Here is a 24,947-nt window from a genome sequence, read left to right on the forward strand (position 1 = left end):
GGACACAGCACCCAGCTGGGCCAGTGCCAGGGGCATGGGGACCATCCCTCCCCAACCCCTGGGGTGTGTGGGCTGAGACCCTTCCTCCCCATGGGGAACCCCCTGAGACGGGGGTCACACCAAACCCCTGGCTCTGCATTTAGGTATCAACCCCGAAATACCCCAAAATACATTTGCAGTCAGGAAGGAGCTCTTGTAATTTGCTCAGGCTCCCACATCCTCCTGTGGTTGTTATTTTAAGCCCTTCCCCTGATTCCAGGGCCCTGGTCTGGAGATCCCCATTCCCAGACTGACTGATGCGTGCGATGACAGAATTTCTGCTGTTGGGCAAATTAATTTCCCATGGGATCGTGGCCTGATACATAAATATAAAACTGACACGTTTTTACTCAGCTGAAAAGAAAATAGCTCCAGCTTGCATGAGATAACGTTTCCAGGAGATAAGGCAGCAGTTGGAGTGTGAATTGCCATGTGGATCCCATTTTTCCCACAGATCCCTGGTGAGGTTTGTTGGCCGGGCTGTGCAACATCAGCTCTTGATAAGCACCAGCCTGTGTTAATGCAACGTTTCAGTTCTGCTTCATCTCACCCCACACCTGCCTTTGGCTGGGCAGAGGAAATGGGTGGGTGGGTGGGAGCAGGGAATCTCAGTGCCTGGCATATTTGGAATTCACCATGGGATCTGCCTGGAGCTGTGTTGGTGCTGGGAGGGTCCAGCCCTGAAGCCCCTGAGCTGGGAGGGGGAGGAGATGGACACGGCTGCTCCTCGTGGAATGGCCAAGTCCCAGCTGGGTCAGAGAACGTGGAGCTCCTGTCTCCTCCAGTAAGGAGAAATCACTTGGGGAATGGAATTCCATGGCTTTGGGCAGGACTGTGCTGGGAACCCGGCGGCTGGAGCTGAGGGCCTGGCTCCTGTCCCACTGCCCTGGGAGCTGCTCTAATCCAGAGCTGTCTCTAAGGCCCCTTTGTGTACAAGCCCTGGTGAGAGGAGGTTGTAATTCCAGGCTGGAGGGGTGGCCCAGTGCCCCCAGGGCCCAGGCTGTGTTTGGAGGTTGATCTCAGGCCCTGGAGCCCTGGATCCTTAAGAACATGGGGCAGAAATGAGTGTGTTCCATCCAGTGATCCTGAGCTCAGCCCTTATAAATAACTTCTCCCTCTCCCTTCCCTCCCCTCCCTTGCCTTGGGAACCTCAGGATGATTAATTCCTGAAGAATGTTCTTGGAGCTCTGCAGGAGGTGCTGATGGGCCCCACACATGGTGTGAGGGGTTGGGATACCAGAGCAGAGTCATCTCCAGGCTGTGCAGCCCAGCCTTTGGATAGTTCCTGTGTCCAGGCAGAGCCATTCCCATCCCACTCCATCCCATCCCATCCTCTTTGCTCGGGCCCTCTGCAGTGTCAGATGTCACAGCAGCTCATTTATGAGCTTTCCCCTCCTGCAGACACCACCAGGAGCTCCCCAGGGATGGGTCAGTGGGTCACTGCAGACCTGCAGTCTGGTTCTGTTTGCCTGGAATGACTTTCCCGTTGCCAGAGGTGCCTGTTGGAACCATCACACTGCCAGGGGTGACCCTCCAGCCATGGGAGGCCTTTGGAAAGCCAGACTGGGACCTGCAGTGAAGAGGGAGAGGCACATCCTGGAGCTGCCTGCTTCTGGGAGCACTGGGGGAACAAGGGGTCTCAGACATCTGGGGTGTCAGGAGGCTTGGGGTCAATTTATGGGGATAATCTCAGAGAAAATTCAGTTGTATTTATATCTGGAGCCTCCAGACTAGAGCAGGGTGTCTCTGGAGCCCGAGTGAGGGACCACCACGACCAGAAAAGGAGGTGGGACAGCCTGGGACAAAAGGGGAAGAGTCCCTTCAGGAGCAATTCACACCAGGGGGACAGAGCCAGAGGGTCTCTGGCACAGCACAAATCCTCTGCCAGGGAAACTCACCCCAGGCTCAGCTCTGGGTCCCTCTGTTGTGCCCGTGGAGGTGGCACCAGCTCCTGGGTACCTCCCTGAGGGGGTGATTTAGCCCTTGGAAAAGCTGCAAGCTCAACACAGGAGCAACATGGTTATACATGGGAGGTCAAACAAAGGGATTTATTGATTATTCCTGGTCCTAAACTCCCTAACTAGGAAGCACACTCCGCCTCAAGCAGCTCAGAGCCTAAATGATTAGTAAATCTATATTTATTGTCATAAAGGGCACAATTTTATTTTTTTTATGACAGAAAAAAACCACAAAATCCAGAAAAATTTGAGTAAGGGAGAATTTCTTTGTAAATGTTTGCAAAGACACTTTTATTGCAGAGGCTTAAACTGTTCTGCTGTTTCCCTCCTTGCCTGTCTGCTGCCTCTAGTCAGCTAGAATATGCTGACCACTTCCTACCAATCTCAGCAGAGACATTAAAATGTCAAAAATGGTTTATTCTTGCAAGAAAATGTGGGAAAGGAGAGACCAGACCCACACTCAGACTGCCATCAAGAGAGAGTCGTCAGTGAGCTCAGCTCCACTGCCAGACATCAAAAAAATGCACAAAAAAAGGAAGAGTAAGTCATGTATCAGAGGTTATTTGAGGTACAAAATGCAGCAGAAGAGGGCTCTTGGCAGGCATGGATTCCTTGGGATCAGGAGGGCTGGGAGTGGTGCAGCTGGTGGGACTGCAGGGGTCACGGTGGGACATGTGGGGTGGGACATGTGGGTCCCCAGGTCGTGCTGCACCCCAGGAGAGGGGAGAAGCCCCCCTCCAGGAGGGGCTTTGCAGCTGGGAGCAGCCTGGAGGAGAGCCCTGAGCCCTGGGACACTGGGAAGGGGTTGGTTTTGAGGAGCCACTCCTCGTGCAGAGCCCACTCAGTGAGTCACCAGTGGCTCTTCACCAGTCTGGGACCAACCTGGACTCAAGGCAAGTCCAACTGCAGGGAAGAGGTGCTGGACCAAGTCTGGATCAAGGCTTGACTTGCTGATTTCCAGTCCAGGAGGACTTCAGGGAACAAGTAGGAGACCTGTAGGTCTATCCAAGCACAGGAGCTGAGATGTTCCCAGGCCTCAGTGAGGGATAAGAGCTGGTTCCAGATGTGCTGCTCCAGCCTTTCCCACTGCACAGGCACATCCCTCTGGGGCTCAGCCATTGTGAGCTCCTGAGGCCACACTGTCCAAAGAGGAATGTGCTGGGAAGTGGTGCTGTGGGCAAGGAACTCCTGAAAAGTAGATCTGAGCAAAAAATGCCAAACCTAGAAGGATTTGTGCTTTTTCAGAGCACTCTGCTTGCCAAGTGCATACTTAGAAAGAGCTCTGGGGTGTATTGCAAAATCTGCCCCATTTGGAGTGGGTTTGGAATACTTTAATCCCTCTTTAATGATACTGCCCAGGAAATGACAAAGCTCTGGGAAAACAAACAGATTGGATTCTGGCTGGGCTCATATCAAATTGTCACACACATTTTTTTCATGCAGCTCACTGAATCCCAGCAAACCCCTGCAACATCCTACCACAGCTTTTCTTGTTTCTCTGACACTTCTGGCACGAGAATTGGACAATGCAGCAGATTCCAAGGCTCGGTTACATCCAGGTTTGCCCCGTGCTGGAGGGATGTGGTTTGGATGACACTGCTTTCCCCCTGACACTTGGTATTTTTGCCCTGGGGCCACGTCCTCTTCTGCTCCTGATTCCTGTGCATGGCCACTGCCAGGGAAGTTGCAGGATAAGGCCATTTTCAGTGGGAAAAGATTTATCTAAATACTGTAGCCACATGAAGTACCCACTGCTCATGGAATGCCCGGTAGGAATAGCTGGGTGTTGAGTATTCCATTCCAGGGACTTCTCAGAGCTGAGCAATCTGCACTAGGGAAAAGGAAATAAAATAAAACATTGGTGTTCTTCCAGTGGTTAATGGGTAAATATTAATCTGTTTTGAGGTTTTGTGGGGTTATAGCTTTTAAAAGAGAACATTGAGAACCTTTGTGCTATGTTGGGGTCATGCACGAGAGGAGGCTACACTTGAAAAAATCCACATTTGATTTATTAGTGTTAATTTGAACCACAGCAAGAAGGGAGACCCAGGGAAGGAATCAGGTCTAACCTGGGCCTGCAAACAGTGAAATGCAAGGTCTGGGATAAAGCAAGGCTTTTGTGAAAGCAAATCTTGCAGCTACAAGTCCCAGGTGGAGCCACAGTGGGACCTGAACAATGTCACTGCTGTGTGTGTGAGCCCAAAGCAAAACACAGGACTAGGGGCAGGGACAGGAACCCTCCAGAGCTGGGGCATATCTGGGTGTGGGATTTGATTCAGGGCAGCTCTGCCTCCAAGGGACACAGTGGGAAATCCCAGCTCCTTCAGGGGGGTGGGATGGGGCCCTGATGGAGTGGGAAGGGAAGTGCAGGGTGGGAGCAATGAGCTGCAGCCCCAAGCAGGGGAAGATGAGCCAAACATCTGGGCCAGCATCCGATTCAGCTGCTCTGCAGCCTGCAAGTGGATTCAGACAAACCACAGAGCAGTGCTGGGGGCTGTGTGGGCTCGTGAATTCCCTGGAACCAGGGGATGTGGAGGCTCCAGCTCCTCACGGGAGGGAGGAACATCACAGGTGCTTGTACCCCACTGATGGGGTCACAGAGGCACAGAATCACAGGGGCTTCTGAGCTGGAAGGGGCCCACAAGGATCCCTGAGTCGATGTCCCACCCAGGAGGGCAGCAGGACAGCCTGGCATCCCTGCAGTCCCAAACCACTGCAGGTCCCTGGTGTGTGCAGGTGCTTTGCATCCCCCTTGGAAGGCACAGCGGAGGCACAGGGGTGGGAACAAGGGCAGGGAGTGGGTGGATGTCTCCATGGACAGCCTGCAAGGCCTGATGTCTCTCCACACCTCCAGGGTCAAGGCTGCTGCTTTGCTTCAGCAACACAGGCTCCACTGGGTCATGGAGAGGCATCTTCCAGCAGGGCAGAGCCCTGGGACAGTGTGGTGTGGGATGATCCACCTCAGCAGGATCCAAGGGCTGAGAGCAGCCAGGGTGAGCAGCAGGACAGGGAGCCTGCTCTGAGCCAGCCCACAGTGCAGCCCACAGGCTTCCCTCCCCCTGCCTGGGCAAGTCCCTTGGGGGGTCACAGCAGCAGGTCCTGCAGGGCTGGGGCAGGGCACATCCCTGCATCAGGCTGCAGCTCCAACACTGTTTCTTTGCTCTCTCCCTTTGGATTTAACACAAAAATTCTGTGGTGCTTCGTCCTTCCCCAACATCTGATACAAAATGAGTGTCTTTCCTCCTCCCCTGGCAGTCAGTGGCACAGCAGCAAAGCATTGGGTTTGGGAGCCTTCATCAGAGCACTTGGGCTTATAAACCTGTGAGCAGAAAACTGGAGCCACAAATGTGGGAATTCCTCCCTGGGAAGAGGGTGAGGAGGGGCTGCCAGTTCCTATCAGCCATCAGCAGTCAGGGGCATGAGCAGGAGATTCTGATTTCCTCCAGGACCTTCAGACATCAGCCTGGGTGAAGCAGCTCATTAAAAGCAACTAATTGCTGCAGTCATTTGTGAAATGAATTTTTCAAGGTTAATTTAGTTGAGCACTGAGAGCTCTGAAGAGGGTGAGCAGCACATGCCACACAGCCCCCACCCCTGCTCTGGGGACAGACCATCCCAGATGGGGAGCTCCAATCTGGAGCATCCTCCGGGACTGCCAACAGGGAAACCCAGCCCAGAGGATGCAAAGTGCTGGTCCCACGATGGCAGGGTGACCAGCAGGCCAGCTTGGTTTGTGCTTGATGCAGGCACCAGCTTTGCTTTGTCTTGAGATGAGCAATCGCTTCAAAAGTCCTTTTAATGACTGCAGGAATGCAGGAATACTGGGGAAAGCAGAGCCTGAAACATGAAGTGTTCAGTTAAACTTTGCTGTTCACATCCCTTATCCCATTTCCCCTTTGCCACGGAGTTACCATAAGCAAATCTCCCTGTCTGATGGACTCCCAGGTGACATTAAAGACAGCAGGAACTCTCTCTGGGGGCAAAGGAGACATTTTCTGGAACTGGAGTGATGCTTGGTGGTGGAATCATTTTCTGCTCCTTGCAGACTAAAAGCAAGTCCAGGGGAGAAAACAAGTGCAAAGCCTTTCCTGACCTGTCATTTCAGGTCCAGAGTGGGGGTTCTACCAGCCTTTGCGGTCTCCTTTGTGAATGGCCATACAAAACAGCCTGGGCAGGGGTTTCAGTGCTGTGACACTGAAGATGAGGTCTCTGCGGCATAGAAGCAGTGGAGACCTCTGTCCATCTGTCACAGAATCACAGAATGTGCTGAGTGAAAGGGACCCACAAGGATCATCCAGTCCAACTCCTGGCCCTGCACAGGCCCATCCCCAAGAGTCCCCCCCCTGTGCCACAGAGGATCAGCCAAACCCTCCTGCAGCTCTGGCAGCCTGGGGCTGTGCACAGTGCCCTGGGGAGTCCTGGGCAGTGCCCAACCAGCCTCTGGGGGAAGAACCTTTGGCTGAGATCCACCTGACCCTGCCCTGGCACAGCTCCAGCCATTCCTGGATGCTGTTCCTGGTCCACTCTCTGTGCATTTGAAACCATGTCCCCCTTGGAAGGAAACAGCTTCAGAGCCCAATTTTGAGTGTGCAAGGGCACAGGGAGCACCCTGAGCCCCAGCACCCTCACACCTGTGGGGCACATTGAGGTGCCCATCCCACCAAGGGGCTGCCCCCCTGCCAGACCCCCTTGGCCAAGGCATGTGTGAGGAAATGCTGGAGTGGAGCTGGTGCAGCTCCACTTGTCCCACCCGAGCACAGACTGACTGTGGTGTCAGGCTGCTGGGAAACAGGCTGTTCAGTGGGTGTATCCTGTGTTTACACAGGACCCGCCAGCTGTGACAGTACAGATGTTTCCTGTCTCCCTGGATCTGCAAAGAGCCATTTGGTGGCTGGAAGTGGTTCCTGGAATGAAGGCGTGGATTTGGGCTCCCAGAGAGCACCTGAGCTCCAGCGAGCGGGACGTGCCCGGGCAGTGACCACCTCACCCTGTCCAGGTGAGTGCCCGTCTGTGGCCAGGCTGGAGAGGCAGCTCCAAGGAGGAAAGCTGAGCTCTGGGGCCAGAGCAGGCTTGGCTGTCCCCTGGAATGAGTCCAGCTCTCCCAGGGAGGGACGGAGCCGTGCAGGACGTGGGGATCTGCAGGTAGGCAGGAAGATCCCACTGAGCAGGATGGGAGGATGTGACTGTATTTACTGTGGGCCCTTGTTGAGTCTCCGTCTTTTCCTTCTCTGGACCCTATGTATTAGGAAATACATAAAAGCCTCTTCTGTCCTGGGGACAACCTCCTGGCAAGGCTGGGTGAAAACCTGCTCCATTTCTTTGCCTGAACAATCTTCTGTGCAGCAAAGACACCAAAGAGCAGCTGTGAACACACAGGGCAAAGCTGTTGGGAAGCTGAGCTGGGCAGTCACAGCCCCAGTGGAAGGACACTTTGCTAAATGGGACTTCTGGGCCCTGGGCCTTTTCTCCAGGATGAGTCATGTGAAATAGGACTGGTTTTTCTGCTCTCAAGGCCAGCATCTGGTCTGGGGCTGTGGCTCTCGCCTAACCAGACACCCAACCAGGGAGTCACAGCCCAAATCTCCAGGTAAGGTGGCACCATCCTAGACCTTTCCACCCAAAGGCTGTTGGAAGCTCCCAGAGAGGAATTCTGCTGTTCCACCTGTGAGTCCTGGCCTCTGGGAGGTTCACAGGCCACAGAAGGCAACAGGAGAGGCAACTCCTTTCAGAGCTCCCCTGGTGCTCTTACCACACAAGATCTGAGGTTCAGAGGCACCTCTGGCCCAACCCCTGCTCCCAGTGGGACACCAGAGATCAGGTAGCTGAGTACTGTGGTCAGGGTACCTCCAAGGATGGAAGTTCCTCAGCCTCACTGGTTCCTGGTCCAGGGTCCAGCCACCCATGCTGAAAGGGATTCTTTTGCTAAATCTCATCAGAATTTCCGTGTTTGTGACTTTGTCTGGTGCCTTTTCACTGTTTGCCTCTCAAGAGAGATCATGCTGCTGTCCCTGCACCCTTCCATGAGGGGTTTGAAGACAGAAGGCCACCAGACCTCCCTTCACCTGCTCCAGGTTCAAGAAATTCACCTTTCCAACCTGTGTTATGTGTCCCACACCTTCTTGGGCCTCAGCACTGAGCTCTCTCCACTTTGTCGGTGTTGTGCTTGTTCTTGGGGCCCCCCAAATTGCACACAGTTAATTCAGAAGTGTCCCAACAAGTGCCATATAGAGGGGTACAATTCATTCTCTCTCCTGATGCTCTCCAGTCTTCCTCAATTGCATCTGTGGAGTCTCTTGGGAGCCACAAGTGCTGCATGAGGACCATGATGGGACCTTGGCACACACCACTCAGAAGCCCCTTGCCTGAGGAAGGGCACCAGGGATGGTTTGCTTTTAACCAGTTCAGCATCAATGAGTCTCAATACTTTTCTCTAACTGGAAAAACATAAGAAGTCTTGCAGCAGTAAGTCCTATTTTCATCCCATTTTGCAATGAAAAGCCAAGCCTAACGAGCAGGACACAGAGTGGGATGGAAACACTGACTGCTTTGCTTTGCTTTGCCATTTAATAGCAAAAAATCCAGCACACCCTATTCATCTGCATCTCCTACTCTTTTCCCATCTTGCCAGCTTTCCAAGACTCTGAAGCTGCTTTGGAGCCTGTGGTGGATTTTCCCCTCTGCTGTAGGACCATCGTGGCCACCACCCCTCCTGTTGTGCCTCCCCCGAGGTGTCTGAAGTTCTTGGGCTGTTGCCACCTGGGATTCATTCCAGTGGCAGAGCTGCAGTGAGGAAGAGGCCCCGGGCAGGGCAGAGGGGTCCGTGTTTGTTCCTCAGAAATGCTGAGGAGCACCCAGGGGAAGGGCAGGGTGGTGCCACATCCACTCCTGGAATGTCAGCTGGCCTGGGTCAGACTGCCCAGGCTGAGCTGGCCATTGCCAGAGGAGCAGGTGTGCAAGCCCAGGGCCAGAGCCACATCCTCGATGGGATATTAACAGTCCATGGGATGGGAGAGCCAAATCATCCCCTCTGCCTGGTTTGCTGGTGTGGAGCTGGAGCAACCAGCCTGTTCCCACCCACCCAGGCAGGACTCGGAGCTGCTCTGGGTTCTGTCGTGTTCTGTCAGAGCCCTTCCCAAGGGATGGAAAAGAACTGCAGTGCCAAGAGTTGTCTCTTTCCTGTCCCTCAAATGAGGAACCTGGGACAGCAGATTGTTTTGCTTCTGCCGTGGTTTCTCTGTCCCCTCTCATCACAAACCCAGGCGGATGTTGGGAATGGCTCCTGGGCGGAGCAGAGAGCAGCTGGTGGGGCCCTCCTGGACAGCCTTCACTTTGCAAAGCTGCTGTGCTCCAGAGGCGCTGCTGAAGCCAACCTCCTTTTCCTACCTGCACAGCTTTGCTGCTGTCAGAGCTCAGAATTTTGGAGAGCCATGGCAGGGCTGATGAGGGCTTTAGTTCCAAGTTTTCCTTCTGTGCCCCTGAGCTGCAGTGAACCCTTTCCTGACTCTTGGCTTCTCTCTCCAGTGACAAAGCCCTGGAGCGGGACTGTCTGGGCATGACATGTCCTCACCTGGGCTGACCTGAACACTTTCCCCAGAAGCAAATATTTCCTCTGCTGTCTCATGCACTGTAGAGCTGGAGCAGGTCCTGGGCAAGGATGCCACCCTCAGTGAGGATTTCTACCTGCACTGTTGCAGACAAACTTTCTTCCTGCCAGCACAGAATTGTGGAGGCAAATTCCCTCCCCACAGGCTGAAGGAGCGAGTGGCTCTCAGGGAGCAGGAATGCTCCCTGTTGGGAGCAGCTGACCAGCAGGCCTGGCTGGTCTGGGGACACAGGGACAACTGGCTTGTTGCTGGTGGACTCAGCTGTCACCTCAGACAGCCCATCCACTTCTCCATGCCTGATTTCTCCAGACCCCAGGAGGACACAGGATTCAGAGCAGGGTGGATCCCCCCCAGCAGCCCCAGGGGAGGAACACTGGGTACTTGGTGGACAGTTTCAAGCTGTGGTTGAGTCCAGGGAAGCCTGTCCTTGTGCCCTCTGTCCCTGCAGGGCACCCAGGACCCTGGACAGGGATGCAGGACAGGGTGCTGAAGCACAGACTGCTCTGTCTCTTGGTGTCCTGGGGTGACAACCCTTGGTGTCCTTCCCATTCTGGAGGGGACCACTGGCTCCAGGACCTGTGCTGTGCATCTGCAGCTGTGGGGCTGCAAACTTAGCTTGGATGTTGCATGGGGGAAGGTGAAGGGGGGCAGGAATTGTACCCCAAATCATTTATCTGCCTACCAGTCTGTGGGACAGCCTCAGCCATGCCCAGCCCTCCCTGCCTGCCTGGGGCAGCTCTGCAGAGCCCCCTCACCCTGCCCCAGGGCTGCCAGGAACACCAGGCATGGAGGATGCCTGAATGCCCCAAACCAGAGGAGGTGAAAAACTCACGGGGACTGAAGCCAGAACTGGACAACTCAGCCACTGTTCCTGGGAATGCCTCCTCGGGGCCTGTGCCCTCAGCACCCACCTGCATTTCCCACCCTCAGCCGTGCAATCCCACACAGCAACGGGAGCTGTGGGGAACGGGGCTCTGAGGGAGCACTGCTGACGCATTCCCGACAAAAACGGTGTTAACTTCCCAGCAAAGGCCACGGGGAAGCAAAGAGGAGGGAAGGAACTGAGAACAAGAGACAAAAGCACAAGCGGAGCGCTTCGGTCTGGCAGCAGGAGTGCTGTGCTGGGAAAACCCTCAGATTTATTGCAAGAGTTCTGGCACATTGAGGGAAGAGGGGAACAAGGCCCTGGACAGTTTCTAAGAAGTGATGGTTCCTGAGTCTTTTTCCTGGGATTTTCTGCCTGATGGAGATTTTCTGTGTGGTGGGGCTGAGGGGACGTGATGTGGGTGCCCTCCTGAGCTGCAGCCTGAGAAGGGATCCAGCTCCCCACAGTGGGTGTCCCTCTGGAAAAGCTGCAAAAGCAAATGGGGGGGGGGGGAATTTCAGGGGTGGGAAGTGGCAACAGCAGTTCCTGGGGCTGGGCCAGCCTGGGACCCTGATCATGCCTGGCTACCCCGGCCTGGGGAGCACAGTGGGGGTGAGTATCTGACCCTCTCCAAGGCAGGGCTTGTAGCAGCTGTGTCCCAGCACAGGTCTGTGTCCTGGCCTGGTAAGTGTCCATATCCAGGGTGGCTGGCTAAAGCAGCTCTGTGCAATAGAAAATGAGCCTGGAGATCCCTTTGGAGAAATGCACCATCCCCATTCCCAGGGAAACCCCTGCCCTCTCCAGCTCTCAGAGCTCCTTGCAACTCTCCTTGGATTCACAGGTGCTGGGCAGGACCACAGCAACCCCAGCATGAACCTGGGTCATCTCCTCCCTGCTCCATCATGTCACACAGCCCTGGTGACAGTGGGGTGGGCTGTGATGACTCCACGAGGACTCCTCTGTGCCCACAGAGGTGCCTCTCAGTAGCAAAGGGAGGATGGTTCCCTTTGGCTGCCCCACCAGCACACCAGCAATGGAACAGTGGTGCCATGTGCCCCTGGATGATGGACAAGGCTGGGCAGGGATGTCCTCCTCCCTGGGGCCCTGTGGCACATGACTGGGACCAGCCCAGCAACCTGTCTGCCTTCCTGCATGGGCCTGTCTGGCTCTCCTCCTCCTGACTGTTTGAGCCATTCCAAAAATGTGCACTGAAAACGTCACTGCTGCAGTCCCTGGGAAAATGAGGCATTGATTCAGGCTGATAAATGGCATCCCCACTTAAAAACATATGAACCTTCTGCCACCTCCTGCTCCCACTCCCCTGGGAGCAGCAGAGCTCCCAGTGCAGGATCCCACCCATAGCAGGGCTGTTTTTACACGTTTTGGCTCAGCACCCTCTGAAAGCTGGGGAGAGAGTTCCCGTGCCTCCAGATGGATTCCCAAATGGAATCCCAAATGGAAGTGTGCTGGAACTGTGATCTCAGGAGCTCAGGCTCCAGCCACTTTCATCCCATGCCAGGAGCAGTGCTGGGGAGGTGTCTCAGGCAGGAACAGGCTCTGCTCCTGCTGTGGATCTGTTCCCCAATGTCCAAGGGCACCTACTGGGACCACCTGAGGATCCCAGGTCCATCCTCAGTCCTTGGAGCAATTCCCTTCTCAGAGGGGGAGCAGGAAGGGCACAGAGCTGCCTGCCCAGGGAGCGGGAATGTGCTGTGGGATTCCCCCTCCTGCCTCCGGGTGCAGGTTGCTCCCAGCTCTCACAACAGGCTCAGCACTCTGCAAACAGAATTCAGCCACAACCCAGAACACATTACTGAAAAACCAAACAACAGACACATTCTTCTCCTGAATTCAGGGCTCTTTCTGCTTCTGATCTCCCAGACAGACCCTGGCAGCCTACATCCTCAGGAAGGCTTGGTTTGAGTTCCTGCAGCCTCAGTGTGAGCTCAGTCCCACCCCTTGATGTGCACAGGGGTGGCCAAAGGTGGTTTTTTGCTCTCCACCCAGAGGCAGAGTGAGGCATGAACCACCTCCACCCTGCCCAGTTCCTGTGTTACCAAACTTCTCCTGGGTTCCAAGGCAAGCCCTTCCTTGGCCGGCTGTGCAAGATTGCTTGAAAGATTCAGTGGCCTTGGGGCATCTTGTGCTGAATTGCTGAGCCCTGGTGCCTACCCTTGCTCCTCAGCTTCAGAACAGGGCTCTGCCAAGCTCTTGCAGTGCCTCATGCTCCTCGTGAGAGCCTTCATCCCACGGAGGGGACACAGCCTCAAACAGGAGGGTGGAGGGGACCCAGCAGGCACATGAGCCATGGATCCACAGAGCTGTGCCTCCTGATCCACCATGTGCCATCCTGATGTTCAGACTGGGCCCTGGCTTCAAATATGCCCCAGTTCCTGGTGCCGTGGTCAGGCAGGAGCCTTGGAACAGCTTTACTCCTCAGGGAGCGGGAGGACAGTCAGGGACATCCCAGGGCTCCCACGGCCAAGGTGCTGCGGATGATCCGGGTGGTGATCCAGGGAGTGAAGGAGTCTTGGAGGAACAGGCGTTTGCCTCGCAGGCAGCCCCTTGTGGCAGGTTTGCACATGCTTTCCCACTCCGAAATGCTGCCGGAGGTTTCTATCCCAGGGAGCCGTTTTGTGAGCGGCAGCTGTATGTAAATAAGGGGAATTGGTGGGCCCTGGGGAAGGGTCTGTGATGGTATCAGGGCTCTGCCAGTGCTGCTCCACCCATTGCAACCTGCTGCTGTGGTTGCACACAACTGCACAGTTGTAGGGGAAGGGAGATTCCCCATGCCCAGGGCAATCCCCAGCAGCTAGAAGGGATCTCAACAGCAGGAAAGGCAGAAAGGCAGGGAGAGAGGCAGCAGGGAGAGAGGCAGGATGTGGAGCAACCCCCTCAGCAGGAGACGGGGATGGTGAGGAGCGTGGGGGCACCTCGTGCTGCCCATTCTCTCCCTAGGGCTGACTCCAGCAGCTCCCCCGCCTGTGCTCTCCTGGACACTTCCCATGGGCAACTTCCACCCCTATGTCCTGGGAATGTATCTCCTACAGCCTCCTCAGCAACCCTGTGGATTGAAAGCCAAAGGGATATACAGGCAGCATCAGCCCAGGGCTCTCCCTGTGTCCTGGGCTTGGTAAAGGTCGGTGGGGAAAACATCGGCTGCATCTCAGCATTTGGCTCTTCCAGAGCTCAACAGATCATGGCAAGGTGCCCCCGCCCTTCCCTTGGCTCTACCCTGACCCTGACCAGCCGGTTCTAGCGGGTGCAGAGGGAACTCAGCTGCCTTTACCACCCCAGGAGCTGAACTTCCCATGCAGGGGTCCATAGAGATCCACCCTGGGCTGTCCCCGACTGCAGCTCCTCAGGGAAGCAGGAGAGAGCTGACACCGTCTCCAGGAGCTGCTGTGCTCCTTGGGATCATCGCTTCCCTGGATGTTCAGACCTTATGGCGAGCTGGGGACTGGGGCTTGTGCTAAGCTCTGGTGTGTGGGTGTCTCCTCTCCTCACTGTCCAAACGCGCTGCTGTTTTTCCCAGATCCTGGCGATGGCATCACCTCCTCACTGTTGGGAATGTGCGGAGAGGGGCTGGAGGCGCACGGCTTTCCCCATCCTCCGCACCCTGGATGAGGCGTGTTTTGGTGGAAAACAAAGAGATGCCACATTTAAAACCGCGCTTTTCGTCATTTCCAACTTGAAGCTTCCGGAGCCCCGGCAATTCCTGGGAGCTCTGGGACCCTCCCGTCCCCAGCCCCGTGTCATGCTGCCCCTCGGCTGCCGGGGAGGCGGGACGGGGTTGGCACACGGGGACACGGGCAGGGCATCCCGGGGGCTCATCCCAATTCCCACCCCGAACCGAGGCGTTGCTATTTTTTTATCCCAGTTCGCCAAAATGAAGGGAGCTGGGAAGTTCCCACAAAAGGCTCCCGGCTCATCCAAACTTGGCATTATTTTATACAATTTAACAAACAAGGGGCATCAGCGTTCGCTAGTTGCCGATGACATCGTTTTATTGATTTTTGCTTTTTATTAGTTAGCAAACCCCTGTTTGCCCGGTGTATCCCCCCTTCCCGAGCGGATCAGCGGCAGGGGCAGCTCTTCCCTCCGCTGGAGCCGGGGTCCACATTTCTCTTGGGACGATCTTCCCTTTTCCTCAAAGCAAAGGATCAGCCGCGCACACACCGCTCGCGGTGCAATCGCTGATTCCTGACTGTGCTGATCAACAGCTCTCAAACAACTGGAAAGCTGGATTCAGATCCGGGGGGGATGGGCTCCAATCCCGGGGGGTTCTGGGACCCCACGGACCCTCGGGAACGGACCCAGGACCCGAGTATGGACCCGAGGGGGCGGGGCCTGGGTCCGGTGGGCGTGGTCAATGATAAGGGGGCGGGGTTACGGGCAGAGGAGGCGTGGCCCAAGCTGGAGTGGGCGGTGCCCGGGCTATGGGCGGAGTCGAGGTTAAAGTCGGCGGGACTCGGTGTGTGGGCGGGGCCGTGGCTCGAGACGGCGTGACCGAGGCTGAGGGGGCGGGGTCACAACTTAAGAAGGCGGGGGCCTGATTTCGTAGTGGGCGGTGCCCGGTCAGGGGCGGTGCTGAGGCCGGAGGGGCGGGGCCTGGCTCAAAGAGGCGGGCCCGAGGCTGGAGTAGGCACGACCAGCTCTGTGAGCGCGTCGAAGCGGGGGAGGCAGGGGCCGGTCCCTCGTGGCCGGTCCCACCGTGGGCCCGGCCGCAGCAGCAGCTCCGTCCGTCCGGGACTCGCAGCGCTGCCGCGGCGCTCCGCTGTCCTGCTCTGACCCCACTCGGCCCGGCCGAGAGCGCGGGGCCCGGGCCATTCAGCGTCCGCCATGTCCGGGCACCGCCCGCCGCCCCTGGCCCCGCCTCCTCCGCCAGGTGCCGCCCTCCCATTGGGCCACGCCGTGAGACGCTGCCATGGCAACCGCCTCACGCCCGCCCTCCAAACCCTCCTCCTCGCTTCGCCCCGCCCTCTCAGCGCTCATTGGTGCCCGTCACCCCCCAACGCTATTCTCATTGGGCGGTTGCGTCCCCCCTCAGGCCGCCATGAGCGCCCGAGCGGGCTCCGCCTGCCCTTGGACGCTCCCAGGGCTGGGGCAGGTACAGCTGCTCTGGGCAACAATTTCTCCCCAATATTCCATCTAACCCTGCCCTCTGTGAGTTTGAAGCCATTCTCCCTTGTCCTGTCCCTCCAGGCCCTAGTCCAAAGTCCCTCTCCAGCTCTCGGAGCCCTTTTAGGCACTGGAAGGGGGTCCAGAGTCTCCCGCCTCTGAGCAGAGGCAAAACACCTCTTGGGAAGGGTGAGAGACTCCCATGGGAAACTTTCAGCTGGACAAAAAGTCCAGTACATGATCATGGAAATAAAATACACTGAGGATGGCCTAGCAGAGCATTTTAATTGAAGGGAAAGAGCAGTTCTGCAGAGTTCTTTGATTTGGGCTCTGTGGTTGAAAGTCAGGCATGGGGGCTCTGTCTCACCCCCCCCCTTCCCTGGATACCAATGGAAGCTACAAGCCATTCCCAGTATGCTGCATGCCCAGCACTGTGTGAGCTCCTGCCATGCCCTGCTCCTGCTCCGAGTGGCTGCAGAGCTGGAGCACGTGTAAGGTAAACCCCCCGAGTGTAAGTGTGTTTGAGTGTGGGAGAGGTTCTCCTCCTGCAGCCACAGTGCTCTCCATGGTCTCCTGCCCTCCCGAGGGTCACACGTTCACATTCTATGGCTCATCCCTGTGGTCCTGACCCAGCAGTCAGGGCACGTTGGTGGAGGCTCATCTGTGTTCAGCACCCGCAGTCCCACGTCAGCCCTGGGCAAAGGGCTCTGCCCCAAATGTGGGTTCACACCTGGGGCCTTGCTGCAAACCCCAGGCAGGACTTTGCTAATCACCGACCAGCACTTCCAGCCATGGACAAGAGTCTCTGCTCCATGCTGATGTGTCCCAGGGAGTCCTGGTAACCCATGGAGGCTACAAAACTCTGTGTGTGGCTTGAAGGGTTGTGCTGAGCTTGGGCCCATGGGGAGTGGGGCTGAGAGTGTTTCTGGTGAGCTTTGGACCTTGGTGTTGGGTTTTTCTTGGGCTCAAAATTCCTACAAAACCTGCCCATGCTGTGGTGCCACTGGTTTGCTGAGCCCCAAGCTGCAAACAGGCCAGGGAGGTGTGAGAAGCACCAGACTGGCTGCCCTCCCCTCCAGCTTCCTAAACTGGGCCAGACCGGGTGGAGCAGGCTGGGTCTAAACTGCAGAAGGGACCCTGAGTGTCCCCAAAGGCAGCGCCCGCGGTGCCGTTCCTGGCTCTGCTTTGCCCTCTCTCCACAGCACCGCGGTGGCTGATGGTGGAGGGGGGATGGAGAGTGGAGCTGCAGCAGAGACGGCCCCAGGCCGGCCGGGGGTGCCCAGCACGGGGAGAGGTCCCCGTGTCCGTGGGCAGCACACGAGGGGCTCCGTCCCCCACGGGACCTACGCGCTCTGGAAGCCCCACACTTCCAAGAGCTGCACCTTGAAGTCCTCCTGGCAGAGCGGGGGGTTGTCGAAGGTCTCGCAGTGCCCCGTGTGCCCCCAGAGCAGGTCGGCGTCGAGGGACAGGGCTTGGCCTCCCCCTCCACCTGCAAGAGCGAGCGCCGGCTCAGGGCTGAGCTCCCGCCTCGGGCGGCTCCGGCCCAGCCTGGGAGGGCTCAGGGCTGCGCCCACCCCTCGGCTCTCTGTCCCCGGCCTTGTCCTGACCCTGCTCCCGGGGCTGCCAGGGGGGCACAGGCTGGCGGTGCTGCAGGGGTTTCTGACACCCCAGCACGGGGGGCACAAAGATCCCGCTCCCAGCCCGAGCCTGACCCGTGTGTCTGCTCCGGTGGCCGTGCCCGGCCCCTCCTCGGGCTGATCCCCTCCCGCGGCTCCTCCATCCCACCCAGAGTGGAGGGAAAGGCTGGGAAAGGACACACCAGCCCCAGGGGCACAAACCTCTCCCGCGGTTCGGGCTGTGCTGCTCCCCCTCGGGGCTCTCGGAAAGAGCAGCTCGGCACTGTCCTGCTGAGGTGAGGAAGAGGGGCTGCCTTCACCTGCCCTGCCTTTAAACTGACATCCCCAACCAGGAGGTGTTTGCCCTCGGGCAGGTTTTAACCTGGAGCAGGGCCCTTTTCAGCCGGAGCAGTGGCGGGAGGTCGGTGCCCACCCCCGGGGGCCCCGGTGGGTAATTAATTACCGATAACGATCCCTTCCCGTGAGCCGGACATGAACATGGAGGCTGTTTTGGAAGGCAGGAGGAAATGCCTGACGGCCAGGAACGGGGACAGGCGGCCTTTCCTGGGCGGCGTGGGCACGGTGAGGCGATTGGAGCTGGAGCTGGGGCTGCCCGGGCAGGAGCCGAACCGGGAGTCGGGAGAGGGGGAAGGCGAGCGCTGGCGGGAGCGCGGCACAGCCTTGGCCAGCTCCGGCTGCTTGATGAACACCCACTCGTACCTCTCTGCCTCGGGGCGCACCTGGAGAGCAGGAGACACGTGGGGACAGAGCCTTTGGGACACTTGTCACTGCTGGGGGAAGACGGGGCTGCCTGGCCAGGGTGGGCAGGGCACAAATCATACAATCATGGAATAGTTTGGGCTGAAGGACCTTTAAAGGCCAGCTAGTCCCTGCCATGAGCAGGGACATCTCCAGCCAGGTCAGGTTGCTCAGATTAAATGCTGTGAGCCAAGGCCAGATCTGGAGTTAGGAAGGGACAGGGCTGCCCTGGCTGAGAAGTTGGTTTTGGTTTTGCCAGGTGCTGCCAGAGATGGGCAAACCTGCGCTGCCCACAGTGCCAGGTGGATGCTGGGTGGATGCCAGTGGGGTATCAGATGGATGCTGCACTTTGTCCCCGGGATCTCTTGGTCCAGCTCAGCCTGTTCCCTCTTCGGGGGTGCCAGGGCTGATTTGGGAATGCCCCATCCAGGAGCTGCCCTGAGCAAACTGGGCAGAAACCTGCCCTGCTGCCATCCCAGGAGGGGCTCCCAGACCCACCCGGGGGTATCACACGTTCCTGGGGGGCTCAGGGCAGCCCCAGCTGACCCAGGGCAGGAGTTGAGTCTCCCTTTGCTCTGATCCAGCACAGCAATTCCTGCCAGAGCTCAGGGCAGTGCTGGGGCTGTGGGAAAGAAGCACCTCGGGGCTCACTGTGCCCTGAGGGGTCAAGGAAACAGTAATGAAGGGCCAAAGCCAGAGATAAACCATGACTTACAGTGAACACAAAGCACTCCCCTGTCCCAAAAAAGGCCGATGCTGCCCCGCTCTTCTTCCTTTCACTCCAGTCGGAGGAGAGAAACGCCCCACACACCTTGGGAGAGAGCAGAGGGATCAGTGGGGGCTCAGGACCAGAGCCAGCCCCTGGAGCACTGGCCATGGCCCGTGGGGTCAGCAGGGCAGGGGCTCTGCTCAGTCCTGGGGGAGTCAGGGAGCCAAATTCTGCTGTGCCAGCTGAGTCCTGCACTGACAATCACTGGTGCTCTGGCTGTGAGTCCACTTGGCTCCTGTGCCCAAGGCTGACCCTGGTGTGGATGTCCTTGACCTGACCATGGCTGGAAGGGACCTACCAAGGGCTGGAACTCGTGCCTGTCCTTGGCACAGCCAAGGAATAACATGAGCTAAAACGTGTAGGAAACCAAGTTTTACAGGTCACCTGCACGGGGCCCTGGGGGTGGCAGGTGTTTATCTCCACACCACACTGAAGTGTCAGGCTGGGGACATCAGCACTAGTGGGTCAGTAAATCTTTGGGAGGCCTGAACAATTCACAGAACTTGCCTCCACTGTTGGATGAGGGTGGAGAGAGAAAATACAGATTTCTGAGCCCCTGTCAGAGCCCCTGGAAGAGCCCTGGCTCAGGGGGGGTTGCAGTTATTTCACAGCTTCCAGCAGAAACTGTCCTTGTTTCTCCTCCATTTCCCTTGTGTGGCTGCTCCTGCAATCAGTGGCAGAACCTTGCATTTAGTGCTTTGAAAGCAAGTCCTGGCTCAGACAAAGCATCTGCTGACTTGAGGAAAGTCTGCTCAGCCAGGATTCATGACTTGTGTTTGCAGTAAAAGAGCATCACTCGTGGCCCCTCTTCCTCTCACCAACTCCTCCTGTTCCCTGCAGCATCCCCTGTCTGAGGGGTGTCTTGCTGGCTGGAGGTGCAGTTTGTTCTCTCCTGGGAGGTGGAACAGACCCCGGGGCAGGGCAGGAGAGGGATCACACAGCCCCAGGGCTGCTCCAAGAACTGCCAGTGGGGTCAGCCCCCCTGTCCCCTTCCCCACCTCTGCTTGGGAAACACTCACCTCCCCCTCGGTGGTTCTGATGAGCAGCACGGTCGGTTCGTAGCCCTCACAGCACGTGTAAAACCTGCACAGATGGACAAGGGGGTCGGGCTGGGGGCTCTCAGACCCCAGAGCAGCGAGCCCAGTGTGTGGCCAGCACGGGGCTGGGAAGGAGAGAGGAAGGGGGTGGTGGCTCTTCTCAGCTGGCTCAAGGGAGCTCGTGGAAGGACACGGCAGAAACTCAGAGTCACGAAGCTCGAGCATCTCCAGGGTTTGTGCAGAGCAGAGGGAGTTGCCTTATGGGACTTCTCAAGTCATCACCTGTGCTTGGTGAAGCTCAGACAAACCCAAACCCTCAACCCTCTCACCCTACCCTCAGACACCAGGCTGGGGGGGATGTTTGGGGGGGAGTTTACACAACAAGCTCACTTTTAATCTGGATGTGTTTCACAATCCAGGCTCTGCACCCTGTGCTGCCTTGGAAAGGTCAGGGCTGCGCTTCCTGGGGCTGCATCACTGCCATGGGACACCCACTCACCTCTCAGGGGCTGGGGGAGCTCGGGGTGCTGACTGAGGTGCCCATCACACCCCCCTTTAAACACTGCCCTGAGAACAGGGGGTAGTGGGCAGCACCCAGTCCTGGACATCCCAGTGATCCCAGTGCCCTTCCCGCTCTGCCCTGAGCTGCATCCCAGGAGAGAAACACCCCGGCACTGAGTGATGTGGGGATGTCCCTGCTTCCCACACCCCCTGCACTCCACAGCCAGGGTGTCACTGGGCCCTGGGCTCTCTCCTGCTCTGACACATCTTGCTATTGCAATTTTGGGCATTGGCCTTGACACCTGGGCTCTTTCAACTGGAGTTTGGTGTCTGCCCCGGGCAGGATGTTCCCAGTGCCCCTGCCCTGAGCTCAGCACCTCTCACTGTCAGGGGCTCCTACAGAGGACAGGGTTGGGTTTCCTGCCTGTTTTGAGCCACAGCATTGACTGCAGTGCCCAGCACCCCTGTGTCCCATCCCTGGGAGGGAGCTGGAGCCCTGGGGATGGTGTTCTGGCTGGACCTGGCTGCTCACAGCATGGCCAGTGTGGCACATGGGACGTCCCCTGCACTGCACATCCCTAGGGCTCCGTGTTCCCCAGTTGCTGATCACCATCTGAGCGAGCCTCAGCCCTCTCCCCTGAGTCAGCACCAGCCCAGATCACACTCAGGGTCTTGAGCTGAGCCCAGGACAGTCCCCAGCAGACCCCCGATGTGCCCTGGGGACACTCTGTGTTGCTCCTTTCTACCCCACCAACCCCTGCCCAGTTTTCACCCCACACATCCGACCCGCCCGGCCCCTGGGCAGGGGCTGCTTTACCTCTGCAGGCTGCACCCATCCTGGGAGGTGGAGAAGAGCAGCAGGGGGGGGAAGAGGGAGAAGCGCTCGGGGATCCAGGACCAGACGAGGCGCATCTCCTGAGCGGTGACGATGCTGGAGCTGAAGTTCTGCATGTCCACGGCCAGGTGGAAGGGCTGCCTGCACAGGGGGATGGACATTGTGCCGAGCTCTGGGGCCCGTCTGCTTTTTGGGGTGCAGCCCCCAGGCATCGGGTTTTGTCCTGCTTTTTGCACCGTGAGATTTCTGCCACCACCACCAGCTCTGGCTGTCCCGTGTCTCCCAACAGGGTCCCCCGAGGAGCTGGGAGGCCCCAGCACAGCCAAAGCTACGAAGGGTCCCTGAAGCTCCCCCCGTGTGTCTCCACAGTAGCTCACATTCTGCCTGCTCAGCCCCACGGGCTGGCAAGGGGAGAAGTCTCCTTACCTGCTCTGCACCATGGTTATGCCCCTCTCCATTAACGCCTTCCTGTTGGCCATCTGGAGGAGCCAGATTTCCTTGCGGGAGAACAGCCGGATGCCAAAGGCTCTCTCCAGGAGTTTGTCGACAGTGACGTGCTCGGCAATGTTCTGCACGAAAGCCTGCAGGTCTGCCTTGATGTCAGAGCCCTCCGGCTCGGCCGAGCTCCCCGAGAGCCTGAACTGCCTCAGCAGGGCCAGGGCGATGCGGTACAGGACCTTCTGCCCCTCCAGCAGGAACACGTCCAGCACACGGACGGCGTAAGCGAAGGGCAGGTCGTGGAAGAGCCACGACAACCACTCCGAGTAGACCTCAAAGACGTTCTCGGAGGCGCTGGCTATGAGTTTGTGAGCTGCTGGGCAGTGCTTGTTGGCCAGGTCCCCAAATGTCATGCAGGAGGCCTGGTGGGCCAGGAAGGACTGGTCGATGTAGCTGGTGTGGGGAGCGTTGCTGGCGAGGAGGCGAGAGATGCTCTCGAAGCACTGAGCTTCGTCCTCGCTGTAGTGCAGCAGCAGAGCCACCAGGGAGGGCAGGATCGGGCTGTAGGTTATGTCAGGGAAGAGGTTGCCAACACAGATGAGGATCTTCTTCAGGGCAGCGACCCCTTCTGGGTTGAGGCAGTAGGTGGGCATGGGGCATCCCTCCAGGAACTCCGGCAGAGGGTGGGAGCTCCCGCCGGGCTTCCCGAAGAGCCGGCTCGCCACGTCCCTGTAGACGACAGCGTCTGGGGTGATGAGCCGGCAGGAGACCTGCTGGATGAGCTGGTGGTAGAGCCGAGCCCTGAGGGCGTGGCTCGTGGCCCAGCAGCCTTCCCTCGCCAGCTTCTTCAGCTCCTTCTGGGGCTTGCTCAGGATGTCCTGGGGGATCTGTGCTGGCCGCTGCGGGTCCGGCATCCTGTCCCAGTCCACGAACTGTCCACAGCCCGGGCAGGAGGAGGCGTCGGTGTCCCAGGTGTCAGCCTCGGATGTGACCACGATGGTGACTGGGGATGAGCCCAGCTCCTCTGCAGGACAAAGACCTTTTATTCAACACTCTCCACCGCCCCAGCCAACAGCGTTTCACCCTGGCTGAGGGTACTCTGAAGTCTTACAGCCACGTCCTGTATTTCTTTTTTACCCCTTTTTTACCCCTTTTTTACCTGTATTTTACCCCTGCAGGTGGAAGGTTTTCAGGCTTTGCCTGGCTGGAGCTGCTTGCTTTGCCCTCTCCTGCTCCCCTTGGCTCAGGACCCTGGGGAAGCTCAGGGCCAGGTCCCAGCTGGGTGTCAGGGCTGCTTCTCCCACCATGAGGGGCTTTGTACCCCTCAAAAAGCTCCTGACTTCCCAGCCTGTGACCTGCTGAGAGGGAGGTGCAGAGAGCAGGGACACAGTCCCTGTCCCCCGGGGACATGTCACACCACCGAGGAGGACGAGCAGCTCAGTCCCAGCCCAGCTCTGCAGGGATGAGGAAGGACCTCACGGGCAGCGGGGCCCAAGCGATGCTGAGGCCGAGAGGGACCATCGGCATCGTGTCCCCTCCCAAGGACAGCGCGGGGCAGGAGGGTCCTGTCCGGGTCGGGCAGCCCAGGACGAGGCTGCTCCGAGCCCAGGCAGAGGGGACAAAGCCGCCCTCGGGTGTTTGCCCTCCTCTTGCTGCCTCCTGCAAAGTCTCCCGACCCCTCCGGCTGCTCGGGAGCCGGAGAGAAGGGGCGAGGAGAAGGTGCTGCAGCTCCAGGGGCTCGCCGGGAGTGCGGGGCTGCTCTAGGGGTGCAGAGGGTCCCTGTTCCCCGTGTGCCCCCAGGCACCTGCAGAGACCCCGGCCGGGGACCGCACGCAGGGACTGGTGAGCACCTGAGGAGCCCCTCGGGGACAGAAGGTCCCCATCGCGGGAGGCTCCCGCACACAGCACAGGGGCAGGGCTCGGGCAGCCGCCAGCCCTGCTCCGGGAAGAGCAGAGCCTGAGCTCCTCCTAGAGAGACGGGAGCGGCATTTCCCCGGGGCTGCAGGACAGCTCGGCTCCGAACCCTGCACAGGAGACGGGAGCTGTCCCCGCCTGGGTGAGCTCTGCTGGGTAGGGATTCATTGGCAGGGATAAAGTCAATTCACACACGTTAATTCTCGGCTGTATCTATCTCGGATGTGCTCAGGCGCCTGGGGAGTCAAGGATGGATTCGCACCGAGCCAAACCTCTGCTTTGGCCCCGAGGGGACACGAGAGGACAGCACGTGGTGGCACATCGAGAGGGTCCTGACGCCTGGGCTGGGTCCGGCTCTGGCTCTTGCTCCCCAGCTCAGTTTGGCCCCTGCTCGAGGTCAGGAGGACCAGCAGATCGAGTTCAGTGCTGGTTCAGGGGAGGGGCAGCAGTTTGCTGCCGTGGCTGCTCATCCTGACTCCCTGCCCTGGAGACAGCCCGACCCCGAGCCCAATCCCGCAGGCTCCTGGCCATAGAAACCAGGCTGAAACAACACCGGGGCTGAAGCAGGGGCTGTTTGACCCGCGGTCCCCAAATTCACCTCTTCCTCTCAGCCGGGTGCTGCCCTGCCCGGAGCCCTGAGGAGCATCACCCCGAGCCCACCCGGTCGCCGGTGCGGGCTGGTGGCTCCAGCTCTGCCCGCCCCGGGACAAGCCCTGGGATTGGGGCAGGAACTGTGACTCTGCTCCGGCCCCTCTCCTCTATTCCAGCCCCTGTCCCTGCTCTGCTGGACGTGTCCCCGGCCCGAGCGGGGCCGTCCCGCACTCACCTCGCCCGGTGCCCGTGTCCTCGCCCCCGGCCCGCTCGGCCCTGGGGAAGCCCCCGGCCGCCCCCCCGGGGGAGCCGGGCAGGTTGAGCCCCACCTGCAGCATCGCCCGGGTGCGACCACCGCTGCCGGGTCCCCTTTGTCCCCGTCACCTGCCCTGACTTATAAGGCGAGGGCACGGGGGGTTTATTTGGAGTAAACAGAGCGAGGGGTGGAGCAGCTCCCGCGCCCGCGTCGCCCCTTCCTGCCCTAAATCTGCACCGGGGCCGGGCGGGGATGGAAACACCCCATGGAACGAGATATCATCGAAGAGCAACGAGGCCATTAAACCGAATCCTTTGTTTTCCCCAAGGATAACCTTCATTTTCCCGCTCTGGAGTTCAGGGGCAGGAGGGGCCGCGGGGCTGAGGAGGGGCCGGGGCTGCGGCCGCCGCCCGTCCTTGAACGAGGGAAACACAGAGCGTGGGTTTGGAGCCGCTTCCCGCTGGATGGTCCCGGGGGAGCCGGGAAGAGCGGCACGTGAGCAGCAAGTGCCAGGAGCCGGTGACGAGGAGGGATCGGGGCCACGAGGAGCCAGTGCCGCCCTTGGGACGCTCCTCGGGGCTGTGCCGGCCGTGTGCCCGGGGCGGCTTCAGCACCGGTCGCCAAAACCACCAGGGGAATTGGGG

The 24,947-nt window shown here is 58.6% G+C and overlaps 1 protein-coding gene and 1 long non-coding RNA gene across 4 annotated transcripts; one reads left to right on the top strand and one right to left on the bottom strand.

The window, feature by feature from the left end:
* The first annotated feature begins 4,616 nt into the window (after positions 1-4,616).
* Positions 4,617-6,987, top strand: LOC116796315. Its single transcript, XR_004360317.1, has 3 exons — positions 4,617-4,775; positions 5,257-5,318; positions 6,823-6,987. It is a non-coding gene; the product is annotated as an uncharacterized LOC116796315 (long non-coding RNA).
* A 6,158-nt stretch (positions 6,988-13,145) lies between these two features.
* LOC116796404 (TBC1 domain family member 24-like) lies at positions 13,146-24,385 on the bottom strand. Of its 3 annotated transcripts, none has more exons than XR_004360354.1 (7): positions 21,531-22,533; positions 21,087-21,245; positions 19,751-19,814; positions 18,678-18,773; positions 17,674-17,943; positions 13,756-14,609; positions 13,146-13,530 (listed from the first exon to the last, which is right to left on the bottom strand). XR_004360354.1 is itself a non-coding variant. In XM_032707001.1 (7 exons), exons 1-7 carry the CDS (start codon positions 24,383-24,385, stop codon positions 16,931-16,933), a joined length of 1,881 nt encoding a protein of 626 aa, XP_032562892.1. In that variant the 3' UTR covers positions 15,854-16,930. The 3 variants fall into 3 exon arrangements, 2 of the variants coding, with proteins under 2 accessions (XP_032562891.1, XP_032562892.1); XM_032707001.1 differs by lacking the exons at positions 13,146-13,530; positions 13,756-14,609 and adding exons at positions 15,854-17,076; positions 24,283-24,385 and having other exon boundaries at positions 17,667-17,943; positions 21,531-22,566; XM_032707000.1 differs by having other exon boundaries at positions 13,146-14,609.
* Between the last annotated feature and the right edge of the window lie 562 nt (positions 24,386-24,947).

The sequence above is a fragment of the Chiroxiphia lanceolata genome, chromosome 19 (genome assembly GCF_009829145.1).
Source record: "Chiroxiphia lanceolata isolate bChiLan1 chromosome 19, bChiLan1.pri, whole genome shotgun sequence".
Classification (NCBI taxonomy): domain Eukaryota; kingdom Metazoa; phylum Chordata; class Aves; order Passeriformes; family Pipridae; genus Chiroxiphia; species Chiroxiphia lanceolata.